The following is an 18,036-nucleotide window of genomic DNA, read 5'->3' on the forward strand; positions in this document are numbered from 1 at the left end:
TGACAGTAGACCTGGTTTCAGCTGGCGAGCTTTTAGCACACCTTCGGCGAAGTCTTTTGGCACGAAACTGTCACTGCGCCAAGCTGGATCTGTCAACACCTCCCCCTGCTGCGCCGCCACACCCATCTCAGCGCACCTCTGTCTGCCAAACTACCAAACTGAGTGCGCCTCGGGTTGCGCTGCTTGAAACTAGCTCTGTGTGGGGTTCGCCACCCTGCGCCACCCTGCGCTGCGCCGGGAAACTAGAGCCCTAGGTCTTAAAATAAAGACACAAGAAGAAAAAATACAACCATTTGCACACAGCAGCAGCACAATTCAGATTAATGTTAATGTTAATGTGTGGTACCACTTTCTAATCAGGCATTCATTATTAAGGGTTCATTTATTGGTAATAAATAATTTATCAGTGCTGTAGATCAGTTTTAAGTCATTAATAAGACGTTGAGGTTGCCATATTGTGAAAAAAATCTCTTAGAATGATTGGACATGACCACATATATTTATAAAAAAGGCTCCAGAGGATCTTAATTATGACTTATTACTCATTTATCAATGATTACTAACTACTCATAATAGTCAGAAAACATGTAGTTAACTGCATTATTATCTTAACAGAAAGTATAAACACCAGTCAAACTAATTCTTCACAACCTGGCAATCCAAAATATGATCTTTATAGTTGATCTATAAAGCATAATTAAGCCTTTCAAAAAGTCTTGTTAAAGGCGTCCTTTATTGTATTGTGGTGCCCAAAATTTACACAAAAAGATGACAAACCCATAGCTAAACTGAATAACTGTAAAACATAAATGACGATGTGAGCAGCACACAGGGGGGAGAGTAGAGAGTAGAGGAAGAAAGAGATGGAGAAAGCTTGAGAGAGCAGAGAGAGCGAACAGATGCTGAGAATGGGGCCCGGTCGATAAAAGCGATGGAGTTACTCCTCTGCACTCTCGGGTTTCTCTGGTTGACCTCTACGAGTGCTGATCACATTCTGCCGCAGAACAGGCACACACACACACACACACACACACACACACACATAAAGGCACAGGCGTGTACAGACACGCGCCCTGTACAAATTCACAAACATGCATACACATTCAGGGGTGTGTTCAATCTGGAGCAGGAGGGCAGAAAAATGAGATGGGTCATGTAAGGTAGGAACCAACTGGAGGCCTCAAGGAGAAAAGAGAAAGGTGTGAGAAAAGAGGGAAGGCAACAGCATTCTTCAATAATCTTTATTTAACCCTTCACTTGTGCTTGTATAGCTGTGTGCTTTGATACTTTAAAGGGACAGATCCCCTCCAATATATAATATTTTCCCTCTTATCTGTAGTGCTGTTTGTCAGCCGTAGAGATGTCTGCCTTCTCTTAAATATAATGGAACTAGACAGCAGTCAGCTTGTGGTGCTCAAAGTGCCAAAAAATAAATAAAAAAACTCTACAGCAATGTCTCTTTCCCGAAATCATGACCTGGTTACTCAAGGTAATCCACAGACCTTGTTGTGAGCAGTTTCATGTAGGAACTATTTTCTCTCTACCGTACTACGCCTGCCATACAACTCATCATGCTGGAGGAAGTGTGCTTCTACTGCTAGCTCACCTAGCATCACTGAGCTAACTAAGGTTACAGCGTTTATATCTTGCGCTATCACAAGCACGAGCCTCTCGTCCATGAGTAGATGCACATTTCCTGAGTGTTCCTGAGTGTTGATATCTCCATCACTTAGCAACTCACACCAAAACAATCTAGACTCATACATAGCACTACAGGTCAGAGGAAAAATATGTAATTTTAATTATGGGGGGAGCCATCACTTAAAAAATGTCCATCACTGGTGAGACCTTTCAGGTTTCGTTGGGCAGGTCGTGGCAGCAGACGCGGCTGTTCTCAGACATAATGATATATAATAAAAAAAACAAGTGACTCGTGTTGGAAGCCCCTCCTTTTCCTCTCTGCTTAACTCCAAAGTCGGCTTGTAAAGTATATGGTGTGGAAACAGCAGCAACACCTGTTTGTAAGAGGTGGGAATGAGGAGCTTAACTCAGGCGTGGCTGCTGCTGTAGAATACCCTACACATACTGTACACATAAACCCTCACTTTGAAGACAAATTACACACTCACTCTCACTGCGTGCATATGTGAGATCAGCAGGTTCTCTCTATATAATTACTCATTCAATGCTGGCAAGCACGCCTGTGCCCGGATTTCCAGTCACATGTTAGTCATTAACAGACAAAGCCGGGAGGAAAATTCCAGTAATTTCACTAACATCCGAATAATGCTTAACGATAACAACAAAAAGCAGTTTGTTTACAAGAGTTACAGCTGGCTGAACCTGTCAGTTTAACAGCTCCACATCTTTCAGTTTTTATGATGGTAATGACAGGCTACTGGTACATTTTGCTTTACAGTATATGGAAGCACTGTGAGGTGTAAGTGTGGGTCCTCTTTGGGTGTAAGGATCAGGGAAAGAGTATCATAGAGGACTTTTTCCAGATTTGAAGATACTGTAGGCCTAATATTGTCATCTTGATAAAATATATACTGTATGACATATAGTGTTAACATTAATGTCATAAAGTAGAGTAATATAAATTAACAGTGGAGGAGAAAATAAAACAAACCCTGACTATGTTTACATACACACTAATATTTCGTTTTATATATTAGTTTATACGGGTCATGTAAACAGCATATTCCATTTGGATATTCTGAATTAGGCCTTAGGGGGTGATCACACAGAAATGAGATGCTAGAGACTTATTCAATGTACACTAGCTACTGGCATCTGACACTCAAACAGTTGAAAATATTTTAACTTTTGTCTGCAAAAATGCGCGTCTAAAAAGACGCTTGAATGCCGGTCAGACGCACGGAAAACAATGGTTTTACTGGCGTCGCATTTCTAGTGTTTGATCTCGGTGTGATTGCTCCCTTATTCCGAATGAGGCATTTTCCAATTAAGACATCTGAGATACGCCAGGGTTATTGGTTTATAGGTTTTAGGAGCATTCCGAATATGTGTTTAATTGGTGTTTTTATGGCAGTTTGCAACACACAACCTCTTGCCTGTGTACGGCAGCTCTGTTGGTTGCACACATCCATGGTTGTGCACAAACTAACTTGCCAACAGTTTGCAGAGGGATGTGTGTGGGGGGGAGATGTATGCCTCGATGCATGCGTTCGCATCTAAAGGAGAAACACACCTACTTTTAAACATTAAGAAAGACTTTGGTATCAACAGGATTTTAGATATGCGCAAATATCGCAATCAGGGTTGGAGACTCTCTGACAATTTTTTTCTGCAAATGAGGAAATAGGATACACACGACGTCAACTCATTGACTAGTAACATGCAAGAAAATAATCCACTTTAAAAGTTGCCGGTAGCTGTTGGTGGTTGCCTTTGACTTTGGTGGTTGCACAGTAAATTAATTATTCTTTCGTAGCTTATTTATTCACAAGTAAAGATGAAAAAGCAGCAAAACATACTCTGTAGGTTGTCATACTTGACTGATGTAAGTAAACTTTACACTGTAGGAACAGTGGTTACATACATAGTACATAGGTGCACTCTAGTCCTTAAACAAATAGCCCTACACCCTGATCACAGTGCCGTCCTTTTCAAGAAGTTTGTCGAAGGAATAAAAGAGGGAATCTGTATTTGCACCATTGAACAAGTCCGCCATGCACGGGTGGAAAACTTATATTTTGAAAACCAAAAGTTTTGACACATTTTGATACTTTCTTTATTTGATTTGTCAGATGGTGATTACATGCAAACGCTGATACAACTATTAGGATACTTCAGTGTTTATCACAATAAATCATATCGCAAGTTAGACATTATGATGTTCTGGACCTCTAACTGGACCTCTTTGAATTTTAGTTGACTACCCCTGTGATAGAGCTCTGATCCCCGCCAAACACAGCCATCACACAGCAAAACACGGCTGTATGTAAACAGGAATATTAGTGGAATAGTCATTTTCGTTAGCCATGTAAACAGCTCAGTAGGATTTTGTTTGTTTGTTTTTTGAATGAGAGCAAAAAACGGAACATTTTATGCATGTAAACATAGTCAGTGATGCCACAGAGCAATATCTCATCCTTGGGCAGGGAATATCCATATTGTTGCTGTCCAGTGAAAATCACATATCTAAAAAAATGAAAAAAAAAGTCCTTACATTAAGTTTAGTGATGGTGATTTTTCTAAACTCATTCAGTTAGTTTTTTTTAGCCTAAGACAGAGAGAAATGTCTGAACCCAAAGAAGAACCTTTAATCTGGAATTTCTTTTAAAAATCACCAAATATGGATTTACATGGTTTTCACAGGACAGAGACGCATTCTAACCCACATTTCTATTATTTCATGCAATATATTGTCTCCTCTCATTTTAAATGCTTGTTTGCTAAATCAGTATGATGAAACAGTGCGTCTGTACCCTCCGTGCACATAATGCAAGCAGAAATTTTATGTGATGAGCTCTTTATTTTTTTCTCGACATTGATTTCTCAGCACTGTTTCCTGAAAATGAACACATATATTTATTTCTAACAGTTATTTAATTTCTGATACGTGCATGGAGATGACTAAATACAAGTAGCTGGTGACTTAAGGGTACAGTAAAGGGGAGTTGCTGTTGTACCGATCATTAAAACATGTCTCAACCCTGACTCAGAGCAGCGGTCCAGTAACCACTGGGATCTCTGCATAGTGGAAACAAGCTGAGCTCAGCAGGAGAAGGTCACGCCCCTCTGAGGCCAGACAATCCAATGTGAGAGGTTCTGTAAAGGCACTTAGGGCCCTGTTTTAACTGTTGATAGAGGGAGGGAGAGCGCAGTAATGTAGAGAGTAAAGGATGGATGATGGATGAGATGAATGGTTAATGAACAAAAGGAATAAAAGATATAACCAGGAGGGTTGGACAACAATGATGTTGTGTTTTACCATCAGCGGAGGAGCTCAGAGGGAGGTGAAAAAGATGCAATGAAAAAAAGGTGGCGTCGAAATGACCATATGGCTGATTGACAGGAGAGGAAATGCCTGATTGGAGTGAGCAGAAGTGTAGCCTTTGGTAAAATAGAGAGATGATTGAAGGATGAAGAGAAGAGGAGGCGGCATTTGTGCTGGACAAAGAAGATTTCTGTCAATGAATGGTGTCTGGTTTCATGTGTGTGTGTGTGTGTGTGTGTGTGTGTTCATAGGGGTCAAAAACAGTTGGGTAGAGAAAGACAAGCCATGGTGGCGATGGTAGTGTGTAGGTATGTATCTGTGCTTCTCTGTTGGGGGATATTGAAGAAGACGGGAAGAAAATTGATTTGCTGCAGTGCATCATCAGAAGCCTGTTTGTATGTATTTCGTGTTTCTGAGACACTGTATTCAAGTGCAGCCCAATATATTGGTAATTTAAGGAAGAGTACTTGACCCATTTAGTATTGCGCTTCTATAACATTGTCAGATTTGTAACAGACAGTTTAGGAAAACTGATCAAAAGTGATGTGGCAGAACGTGGCACCTACATTTCCTACAGTGCAAATCAACTGGCAACAATCCAATTGGAGACTGTGGTGTGTTATGCTGGTAGCAGCTAATGTAGCCTCAAGCTGCTAGCCTCAAGAAGAGATGAGGAGTGGGCTGCTGAGGTCTGTTAAGCCAGTCGCCAGAATAAATGTTGGCTTGTACATTTCTACAAACCATGGATGTGTTGGAACTTTTCTTTACATTTCAATTTTAGGTTGTGATAACACTGTGGTGTTATGTTGTGTGTGGTTATGTTTAGACACAAAAAACACTTGGTTAAGGTTAGGAAAACATCATGTTTCGGCTTCAAATACCTGATTTGGCATCCCAGAATAGAAGAAGAAAAAGATATACATCCCCAAGGGAAAATTACAATTTTTTCCACTCTGTTGTCATACACACACAGGCCCGAAATACACACACATGCACAAACAGGATCTATACATGCATTAAATTGAGAGATGTCAGAGTGAGGGGGCTGCCTTGGACAGGCACCTTGAGCAGTTAGGGGTTTAAACTTGTAGTTATCAAGCACAAACCATATTGGCTTATGTGACATCACTGGCTTTAGCTAGCCCATTATAAGTAACGTGCTGAGTGAGCTGAAAGCACCTGATAGTCACAGCTCATTGAGCCCAGCAGGAGGAGGCTTCACTGATTGGTCTAAGTATAAAGATGGATCAAGACTGATGCAGACAAGCAAGACAAACAGGCAGTTCAATCAGGAGAGACAGAAACATTAAGTAAAGATAATATTTAATACAGAATATGAGTGTCCAGATTAACAGATGATTTGTGCTGATTAACACCAGAGGGAGATATTTTGTGACTGAGGGACATCTGGGCGGCAGCGGGATAAATCTCCCATGGAGTCCAGACACTAGTGGTGGTGGCGGCTGATGACTCTGAGGCTGATGGCTGCTGAGGCTGATGAATTTGAAAAGACTGGGTGGTGATGGGGAGGTGGAGGGCTTGTACGACTGCAGCAAGAAAGATCTGCTACTACTACTAAAATGAGGAGCAGTAAGATGATAGGCTGACAGAGAAGGTGTGTCGCCGTGCTATTGGTTGATTGTGAATTGGCTGATGACTCCATTGACAGACCCAGACAATGACACCTAGAGATAGTGAGTGAGCATATGTGCTAGTAGTGAATGGCAGGGTGAGAAAGAAATCGTATAGCCTGAGCATGAAACGTATTGTCTTCCTGACTGAACTTTATGACCATTTGAATACTTGACACTCAAAAACACAGCACGCAAATGTCCTCGCCAAGTATCACATGTCAAATGAAACTAGCACAGTGAAGTGGATATTCCTGCAGGGTTACATCTTTTCCTGGTAAGCCTCAGAGTAAAATGACACCAACATCATCATAAGACTTTATTTTTAGTGAAATAAAAATCAATGGCTTAAAAGGTTAAGGATTAAGAATGATGGACCTCCAGCATAATAAGTTAATGGGATGTTCAGTGTATTGGTGTTGCCATAAAGTACTTATCACATCCTTAAAATTCCTTTGGCTAAAAGCCCCACAGCCGCTCGTACATCCATCTAAATTAGCTCTCATTAAAAATGTTATCACCTCATTAGTGAAAAAAATGGCCGCCTTGCATCCAGCAGCTCTCCTGAGGTTTTTAGAGCCCTGAGAAGGCAACGGGATGATTTCCTGTTGATGATGTGAGTAACTGTAAGTAAGTGACAGGCGAGGATAGGTTTCAACATCCGCAGTGTGGAGCGAACATGTCTGCTTAGCATTAATGGTCGGAGGAAAGTGGGCAGGACTGGATGGACATACTTGCTCTTCCCTATGTTAATGGCTCCCTGGGGAGGTGGGGAAATGACCCAAGTGATGTGGGATGTAATGTGTGGGTGTGCTGGTTGTACGTGTTGTATGTGAGAGATGTTTATGGTTAGAATAGTTATGGAGGATAGAGATATATAAAAGTGACACTAGCTTGAAGATAAACTTCTAACCATACTTAAATCTTGGATACAACTTTTCAATTTGATCCTCAAGCTAAAAATATCCTGATCAGCGGGTATCAAAGAGTCTACAGCCTGTTTTCTCCACCTGCTGCTACTGATGGTGGAGTTTTCTCTGTGCTGCCATTTTAAAGTCTCTAAAAAAATAAGTGCTTTGATTTGATTAAAGATGTTTTAACTACTTTGTTTGGTTAATTCTCACAGCTCCCACAGTTTACGATGATTCAGTGTCTCCCACAAACTATACAAGCAACTTCACGCCCGTGTATGGAGAATATGATGAAACAGACGACCTCCCACCAAGTACTCCAGACACCACCACCACCGTCACTAATGGTGATTCCAAAGAGCCAATCCACCATCTGAATGACAAACTCATCCCCATTTACTGCTCCATCCTGGCTGCTGTTGTGGTCGGCCTGGTGGCCTTCATCATCTTCAAGAGGTGAGGACAGAGTAGAGGTGACAACAAAACTAAATTTAAGGCACAGAGCACGGAGTTTCCAGAAGAACAAGCATGACAGATCTTAGATTGTTAAATATGAAGGATTTTTAGAGATGAAAGTATCCTAACAAATTTCAGTAAATGGAATATAAATTATTTTCCTAATCATCTTGTGACCCTTCAGATTTATTGTTCAACCACAGAGGTAGGTAGAGGTTTGGAAGATTATTTCTTTGTTTTTCTTCTTGGCAATAAATCTTATACCGTTGGAAAGCCTGTTTATTTACCTTTAAAATGGTGCCACATTTGGAAGGAACATGCATTTGTGGGATGAGCAGCAGAGCTGAGTATGTGGGTTGCGCCCAAAACTTGCCAAATCTTCTCTGCCAATGCCACCAACAACAGCTTTTTTTGCTGTTGCTATTGCCTCTTGTTTTGAGCTTCTGGTACTCCCAGGTGCTGTCAATCAGGTACCTGATTAGCACCTCATTGACAGCACCTGTGAGCATGGGCCCTGCTACAGCGGTCAGTTGGTGTCTGCTACAAGAATGTTACAACAAAGAAATAATCTACCAAACACTTACTTTTTGTGCTTAGTTTATCTCATTCATGAATTTTGAAACATTAAAACGTTGTAAAAAAGGCTGGTTGCTAACAAGTTGCTAAACGAGACTACAGAAGTTGTTGGGGACGTTGACCGTCATCACAGATAAGAGCCAGATATTTCCCCCAGGAATTGGTGGAGCCCAAAAACAGAGCTATAAAGGGAGTGAATATTGGAGTTACATTCGTCAGGTTGCCAGAAACATGACTTAAAATAAATACTAATGTTGCTCCGTGTCTTAGTTGAGTTGAGATTATCCTCTCTTCTGACTCCCTTTCGCTCAGGTGGAACAGCTGCAAGCAGAACAAGCAAGGCGCCAACAACTGCACAGCCAACCAGAACCAGACGCCGTCACCTGAGGGCGAGAAGCTGCACAGTGACAGCGGCATTTCTGTGGACAGCCAAAGTCTGCAGGAGCAGCAGGGCCAGACTCAGGCACAGACAGGTAACACGCTACCTGCACCTAAACAAAAGCCACTCCCTTCTTAACAAGAAATACAATAGCCCTCATTTATCAAACTATCGCATTTAAATTGGGCGTAAGCACATTTACACACAAAAGCCAGTGTTTATTTGGGGCCAAATTCCCCTGATAATGAGTTTCTTCGAATCCATAAATAAGTCTGTTGTGTTAATGTGAGTGTACACATACTGTACCCTGTGAACTGTCCCACCACGTCAGTCGAAAGAAAAGAATTTCCCCTCAGGAATGAAACGTTTGGTGGCTTCATCAGCTCCACCTGGAATACGACCTTTCAAACTTACTGTAGCAAATCAGCAAACAGGGATTACAGCACTGACAGAGCTACAGTGTTTGTTCTTTTGGCAGCATGTGCTCCTGGCAGTTTCCAGTCCTGTCCTGACAAACCAGTTTGAGAGAAGTCAGGACTTTAAAAGCACATGCTTGTCCAGGTTATGGTAGTAGGAGGAAAACAAAGTGTTGCAAGCAGGAGAAATTAACATTCAGCAACGGTGTGTCTAGGTTTGCATAGTGGTAATAAACAGGTAATAGGTGGGATGTGTGGCGGCGTTTTGGGTGCTAAACAAGCACTCCTGTTGACAATCAGACAGTGTGGCTGAAGAAGCATCTTTTACATGGATTTTCTGTAATGATGTTTTCACGGACAGAGAGGCTATCCCTGTTCATGCAATGCAGCTACCCATAGTGCTTTTTTCAACACAACCTCAATGACAGAAAAAGTTGTTGACTGTTGGAGAGTACCAGCAAAAGGAATGGTTTAAGGTCTAAACACATGCTTAACATTGTAAACATAGACTGTATAAAATAACGGACGTAGCTATCCTAATTTTTCCTATTGGTTTGTGGACTCCCATTTTGAAGCCTTGCGTTTAGCATGTCGGCTGTCACCATCTTTTGGTGTCACCCAGAACATGAACAGTGGTCTCGTGGGTGAAAGTCCTGTGTTTGTTTGACCCAGCCACCATCCTGACCCCCACATCCCTACACAGATTTGATGCTCTTTATTTTTACGTCACCAGACTTCCTCCTTTGCTACCGTCATAAATAACACAGCCACTAGAGGTCACAGCCCAACAATAAATGTAAATATCATGGAAAAAGTTATTTAATTGTGCATATTTTCTAGACTTTCCAGTGTTATTGGACAAATGGATTAAACCCTGATAGAGAAACAAGTCATTTTACAGGGGTTGTGACACTTTAAAAAAAAGATTTGCCTTGATTTTAAGTCATCTCTTTCCAAACACAAGTGAAAGGGCCCAATGGCATCATGGGAGGGACCCAGAGGTTGCAGTTTTTTCTCCTTTAAAGGTTTCTTTTGGTGTTCTCTCATCCACTGTGAGGGTCCAAGGACAGAGGGATGTTGTATGCTGTAAAGTCCTTTGAGGCAAATTGTGATTTGTAATACTGGGCCAAATAAATAAAATAGTATTGAAGCGAATTGAATTACAGTGGCATCACATGACGGACCCAGAGGTTGTAGTTACACGGTCACTATGTTAAAACTGGCATCAAAGGTCCCTCCATCCTTTTTAGGGAGTATGTAGAGACACTTTAAACTTTTAGGTACTATCAGAATATTCCTTTACTTGAATGATTCATTTTTAAAATATATCAACAGCATAGCATTCTTAGCTGTTGCTCTTAAAAAATTAGCATTCTTTTAAAATCACATGGACCTGAATATACTTAAGTAATGAATATTCAAATAACCAAATGAACTTGTTCTTTCCCTCCACAGTCGTCACCATGGATGAAGAGCCTTGTTTGCTCCTTCCTCTCCACACCAGAGAGAAAGTAGAGAAGCTGCTGTACATGGGCAGTGAAGGAGACGACTGCAACCACATGGAAGACAGTGACTGGTGCAACCTGGCGGGCCTTCTGGGATACGAGGAGGAGCGAATCGCCACCTTCCGGCAGGAAGAGCATCCTGTCCGCGCGCTCCTGTCTGACTGGGCGAGCAAGGACTGCGCCAGCATTGACACGCTGTGCACGGCACTGCGCAAGATCAACCGTGACGACATCGCCCAGAGTCTGGTGCTGAGCCCGAGTACTGTAAAGCCCACCGCCACTTCTGTAGTGTGATTTAAGCTTAACAGTGAGCAAACCACCTGAACCTTAATCTTAATATTCCTCCATGGCCTCCCTCTCACCATAATTCATGCCACAACCGCTGTAAGCTATTCCCTCCTGAAGCCAGCAGTCAAATCTCAACAATTGTTTTATGTTTAATGAAAGGATGAGACAGGGAGATTCCAGAAATTAGACAAAAACTGAATTATCACCATACCTAATCAAGCCAAAATCCTTCACATAGCCATCAGGATGTCCTCATAATAGTTCATTCTCACATTTTAAAATCAACACAGTGTAAGGCCTATGTGGAAGGAAATTGTCTATAATCATTCCATATGTGTGCCTGGATATCCACCTGCTTTTCCACACCACCACGGAGCAGCAGTGGGCTTTTTAGACTGAATTCAGTGTGGATACCTGGCTCTTTCATTCCTACAACTCCGATCCTCTGCGTCTTTACTCACTGTCAGTTTGTCCCTTACTTATAACATTCAAAAGCCAGTGTTGTATCTTTAAATGTTACTTTACAAATCTATGCTACCAAAGGGAAGTAAACGTCTGGAGACCATACCTGACAAGCAACATTATTTACATGCCATGCTAGATTTTTTGAATTTAAGTTGTCAAATGGCTCGTGTCTGTTACTGTTGCCTGATGTGGCCTGCATACCACAGAGGATCCGGACCTTTGCAAAATATGACAACCTGAGGAAGGATGCTTGGATGCTTTTCAAATGAACCTGTTCTCCTTCAGCAAAAACAAAAGTCCAGCTATTTACTCTTATTTTAAATACATGTATTACTTTCAAGACATTGAGCTGCAGCACACATGGAAGTAATCAGCGGTTCTTGCAGACTCTTCCTTTTTCCGACAAGTGCTATCAGAGCCACTGGCTGGACTTTGTCAACTAGGTGGTCTGCGGGGCAGGTCGTTGACCGAGGCAACATGAGACACTGCTCTATGTGCTCGGGCCTATCTGCATAACACAGGAGCCCCCACACAGACTCCTTCATACTGACCCAGAAAAGGGAAGGACATGGAATTCAAACCTTGAGTCACCACGTGTATACTGTATGTACATAGGCAGACACCATGCACATACCATGCATACATACACACACGCAGTCATACAGTATGTAACCATGCATGCATGTACAATACAAACACACACGCACACAGATCATGTATACATTTACATTCTTAATCATTGTAGAGGACGGAGAACTTCAGATCCTGCCATATACTGTGTGGAACACTCTCATGAGCGGACCATGTACGGATGCAGCCACCTAGAATTTCCTCTCACATCCGATGGACTTTCGGCTGCTAGTCAGTTACCAGTCAACTCCCAGCCATATAATCATCATACATGCTCTGTCTGGGGGGAAAACTCTCTCATATACATCAAATATAATAAGAACAGCTAATTTCAGGCACAGTAGATCGCTTCAGCTTCCATAATCACTATCATAATCTGTCTGGTAAATATACAACTGGTCTTGCTTAGGGGTGTTACGAGTTGGCCTCATGTTCACTACAACATTGAAGGGAATTTCATTCCAGCCAAGGACCTGGAAAGGTCCCAGCGGGGATCCACGACGGACCTGCCTGGGCCGTATCACTGAGTAATGGGAAATTCTAGGTGGCTGCATCTGTATTGTTTAATCTCATTATTAGTAGCCAATTTAAGGTAACTCTGTGACTTTAGAAACTGTGTCTAAAATCTATATAATTTGCCGTGTGTGCTATAGATGGTGAAATGCTACCTTAACCGTAAAAAGCATGCAGGAACTAGCAAATCACTGTCAGCCAGCGCACAAATTCCAACCAAAAAAAACACACAGAACAATCAGGATGCAAAACAAAAACCCAGGGTTTTCTACCTTGTTTGCTTTATTTCTCAGGGTATCTTGAAAGATTGTGTTACTACATCGATATTACACTTTTTGCACCCTCGATAGACACTGTGTTTATCCACGACAGGGATTCTTGCGACTGACAATCCTTCAAACAGGTGAATAAGCGAGGGGAAACCTGCCAGAGAGGAAAGAAAAAGGGTGTCTTGTTTCCTCATTGTTTGCAACAATGACCCCTGGATAAAAGGCAAGTCAGTGGAGACATAAGTCAAAGGATGTGGGATGATCAGACAGAGGGAAAGCGGAAAAGTTTCGGATTACTTCAATGTAAAGGTGAAACCCAGGATTCAGCGTTTGCATTAATCAGCTTGTTTAAGTATAAGCATGCATTACTCTGCTCATTGAACATCGTGCTGTGTTGCACCGATTTGGTCTGAATTTGTCAAAGCATACTTTATGTACTCTGCTGCCAACTGAGGAACCCTAACACCGATTTGTTTTCTTTCTTTCTGGAGAAAGTATTTGAAGGAGCAAAAAGTTTACTGTGCTAAACGTATGTATATCACCAACTTCATCTGTTACGTTCAGGTACAGATTGTACATTGTTACTAACCACTAGCATACTGAGCTTCATGCTGTAGTATTACTTTAAATGAAGGTATTCTCACTAAAGGTTGTATTTTAATGCCCACATAACAACTGTAAATGGTATTATGTTATTGTCCTATATTCTTAAATGTGTCATTATGTCTGATTTGCATCACAAGTGCCTGGGAACTATTTCAGGTGTCCGCTGATGTTGTACATTTGTTGTTTTTAGCTGTTTTTTGTAAGTATATTTCCATTAGTTGTCATTTTTTAGCCTGTAAATAATTTGTCTTTTTCTAGTTTTTATTTTAGTTAAAGCCAAGACAGCTCTATGGTACAATATCTATGTGAATGGGGCTTTGTTACGATATCAATGCTATGCTAGTTTAAAAGGGTAAGAAGGGCAAAAGGAAGGTCGATTCCATTGTGAGGTACTTTCAACAAATTACTCACCATCAGGTGTATTCATGCAGTGCGTCATTCAAGGGACACTTACGTACTTTTTTAACCTGGACCCTATTTTCCCATGTTTTATGTCTAATTGACAAATGGGAGCAACTGTTTTTGAAATTGGTTCAGTATTGAGAGAGATTGTTGCAACCAGTACTGTAGCTGTAAAACTGGCAGCAATGTAATCTTCGGTGAACCATCAATGTACGTCCACTAAAAGTGCTTGTTTTTGTTACTGACACTCTCAGATTTATAAAACATTTTTCTTTACCTTTTGCTTAATCCAGTCAGTTTGTGATTGTGTCCAATCAAGTTTCACTCAAGGAGAAGTCTCCTACTGATGTCATGCTAGCTCAGTTGTTTCAGGAAGACAATGCAGACAGAGTGGATCAAGAGGTAAAGAAAAACGCTTCATTTTTCTATAGGTTGTACTGTATACATGCAGTTATATGGTTACACATACTACATAATGCTGTTAGACACATATACAGCCACATATAATAATCTGAGCATATCAGTGGTAAAAACAAGCACTTTAGAGGACATAAATTAATGGCATGCTACTCTCCCGAAGATCACATTGCGGCCTTTGTTGCAGCAGAGGCACTCTAGCTCAATACAAGACGAATTCCAAAAATACTGTTCCCATTAGCCACAAAAGCATAGGAAAATAGAGTCCAGGTTGAAAACACGTTTCCCTCTTAGACTGGACATGGATAGGGAACATACATTTAAAATACGCTAAAGGCTAATCAGAAATGAAAAGGCTCTCAACCTTGGAAAGCACAACCTGCCACCAAACTGTACAACACTGTAATACACTGAGATTTGAGCACCAAGTACAGTAAGTCAGTCATTTTGAAGTATGAAATTTTGGATAATATGCCCATTAACTTTCTTGCTGAGAGTTAGATGAGACGATATAGACTATATAATGACATGACACCTCCCTGAAAGTGAAGCCAAAACATCTCGATCGCCCTCTGGTGGCTGGCTGCAGTATAGGTCATAAACCCCGCCCCCTGTCATGTTTGCAAATGGGACATGGGCCAGACTAAAAAATTATAATAAACATCCAATACGTTTTTCCCAAGGATGATGGTTTCTGGAATTTTAGGTAGTTCTTATCATGCTGCTGTATGTTCAAGTGTTTTTATGCTAAGTTTGGTGTTAATAATTTATTTGATGCTTTAAAATGGGGGGTTGGTGTCATTCCAATCTATGGAGCTGCTGACAATTAGGTTGGAAGGCGGGAACTTGATACAGCAGAGATTGCTAATGCATAGACCCTGGCTCCAAATGATGTCACTAGGGCAAGATGGCAGCGCCAGTATCTGGGATATTTTGGCTTCACTTTTGTACAGTGGGAGGAGGAGGCCTTGTCTATCTTTATATAGGCTGCAGTCATTGGCTTAGCATAAAGACTGGAAACAGGAAGGACTGGCTCTGTAGAAAGATAACAAAATCTTCATACTAGTACTTCTTAAGTTTGCCAGGTAAATAATTAGCATCTTGTTTAATCCAAAAGTGTAAGAACACCAAGTTGTGGTGTTAACTGGTGTAATTTGGTGTCAAATTAAAGTTAGCAGGATTCAGGAAACTTGAGAGGGTGTTCAATATTAGCCATCACCACAGAATGACCTTCCCTAAAAGCCCTTTGTTCATTGTACTATACCTTAGTCGACACTATCTTCAGAGTTGTGAACTGTGACTGAAGATGGAGGCTTTTTTCTTTGGACAGTATTTGTTTAGATGGCCAGACATTGAATTGTGTGTACAGTAAACCTAACTGAAGGTAAACATGTCATGATATTGCACTTGAGAGTAATAAAGTAGTCATGCAGATGGGGGTATGGTATTAAAAAAGCCCTGGTAATGTAGCTCATGGTGACAAGACCGACAGTGCACCAGGACTGAATTGTACAGATCTGAGAAATACTGAATGTTCCTTGTATACTAATACATATACTGTACTATACTTAATGTGAATTTGCAAAATTCCTACATCAGACAAGCAGTAAAACCAATAATAAAGCTCTTAAATCCAATCCAAACATCTACTTGGACTTGAATTTGGTGGTCAAAGGTCAAGGTCACTGTGACCTTGCGTCTGTCTGATTGTTGTGAATGCCATATTTCAAGAATACCTGGAGGGACCTTTTTCAAATTTAGCAAAAATGTCCACTTGGACTAAGCAATGAACTGATTAGAATTTGGTGGTTGAAGGTCAAAGGTCAAGGTCACTGTGACCTCACATAACTCAGGAATTCATACACTAATTATGACTAGATTTCACACAAATATCTAACAGGATATGATGATGATGTGGTGACATTCTATATCCAAAGGGTCAAAGGTCAACTTCACTGTGACATCATGATGCTATGCAAAAACACTTTCCTAGCCACTACTCAACATCATGTCTCAGGAACAGAAGAGGAGACATTTGGTCAGATACTGAATTGATGACTCCAATCTTGGGCACTGTGCTGCCGAGGGGAAGATGTGTGTGAAGCATCCATGTTTTTACAGACATGGTTGTAACCTGTAAGTGCAACTTGACTGGTTTGTGAAGACAGATTCTAAAGGCCATGCTTCACAGAGCCTCTACAGGACATATGAAATGAAGATGAACTATAACCCAGGTAATGTGTTTGCATTAACCAATGGAACAGCTTTGCCATTATGATGCTCTTATGAAATATAAACATTTTAAGTGGCAATAAAAAAAGCACTAGCCTACAATAAAACTGTTAATATGAAAATAAGGATAAGATAAAATTTCAGTTTTAATAATTTATTTAATTATTTATAATGTATTGGTTCATGTCACACAGTTTATTCACTGGATTATTTATTCAGTGTTGTACACTTTGGGGCTCTATAGATGTCCTGGTTTCTTTTTGTGTTTTGCCCTCAGGATGGAGAAGGTCTGTGCATTTTCCTCCAGAGCCACCAAAGTCCCTCTGACATGTAATCCAAGCCAAATGGGACAGACTGATTACTGGGAGCTCCAACAGTTGCAGCCCAAGGAGGGATGGAAGAGGAAGGGGCGACTGAAAAGGGGGGCAAAGTAGGATGGACTAGTTCCTCTCAAGCTTCATCAAACTGACTGCATGAATTATAGCATTGCGTGTGGTCAGTGTCACAACGGCAACACAATACTATAATAATAGAAACTAACAGCCTGTCAACGCAATTGGACGATCTCTGGTGAGTGATACAGCAAGGTAATGGTCCATGAAATGACACATGCTGGCACACTGGTTCCCACTGGTTTCGTATTTTTATGTCACTGCGGGCTTAAGTTAAATATTGTGAAGGGTTAGTATGCTTTATGGTCGAAATGTAAATTTTGTGTGTGTTGGAATTCACATGTGTGCTGGGAAAAAAACTAATGGATGTCTACAAATTTGAACATAAAATAAGACAAGAGTTTATTGATCAGCAGAGGGGAAACTGACATGCAGGACAAGAAACTAAAGAGGCAGAAAACAGATTTTAAAAAATGTTTAAAACAATAAATACAACAAAAATAATAACAGTAATATTAAACATCACATATATGCCACTAAAAAAACATCCAAACCATCCAAAATCACTCTCTAATGAGAAAGACAAACTTCCTGCTTCACAATTTCCCCAATCCAATTAAACTTGATTTGAGTTAGCAGCAATCTTTTCCCTGTGTTCTTGTTCACTTTCCCCTGACCTGTTTCAGCTTACTCAGATCAGAAATGGCATCAACAGGTTCTGACTCAGTCCCAGCACCCAAGATCAGTTTCCAAGTGAACCGTGGTTCAAATGGAAAACACATTCCCCAGCTAACTGCTGCGAACCTCCAGTGAGTCGTTAGTGAGGCATGTTTAACGTGTGAAGGGAACCATGTGTGCAGGAGTGACATGTGGTGGTGAAAGAGGATAGGCCATGTTGAGTTTAGGTGACCGGTTGAGTTTTGGCTTCATGTTGATTGGGTGAGGAAAAGTTGTCTTCACCAAGTCTTATAATCAGAGTGTG

The 18,036-nt window shown here is 41.0% G+C and overlaps 1 protein-coding gene across 2 annotated transcripts in view; it reads left to right on the forward strand.

The window, feature by feature from the left end:
• ngfrb (nerve growth factor receptor b) overlaps window positions 1-16,061 on the forward strand; it is a 41,767-nt gene extending 25,706 nt beyond the window's left edge. For both annotated transcript variants that reach the window (XM_050060458.1, XM_050060457.1), the window contains 3 exons: window positions 7,724-7,964; window positions 8,853-9,013; window positions 10,791-16,061. In XM_050060458.1, the coding sequence (XP_049916415.1) occupies window positions 7,724-7,964; window positions 8,853-9,013; window positions 10,791-11,134 (746 nt within the window). In that variant the 3' untranslated portion in view covers window positions 11,135-16,061. The remainder of the gene's footprint in view (window positions 1-7,723; window positions 7,965-8,852; window positions 9,014-10,790) is intronic.
• The last annotated feature ends 1,975 nt before the right edge of the window (window positions 16,062-18,036 follow it).

The sequence above is a fragment of the Epinephelus moara genome, chromosome 13, assembly GCF_006386435.1.
Source record: "Epinephelus moara isolate mb chromosome 13, YSFRI_EMoa_1.0, whole genome shotgun sequence".
NCBI classification, from domain to species: Eukaryota; Metazoa; Chordata; class Actinopteri; order Perciformes; family Serranidae; genus Epinephelus; species Epinephelus moara.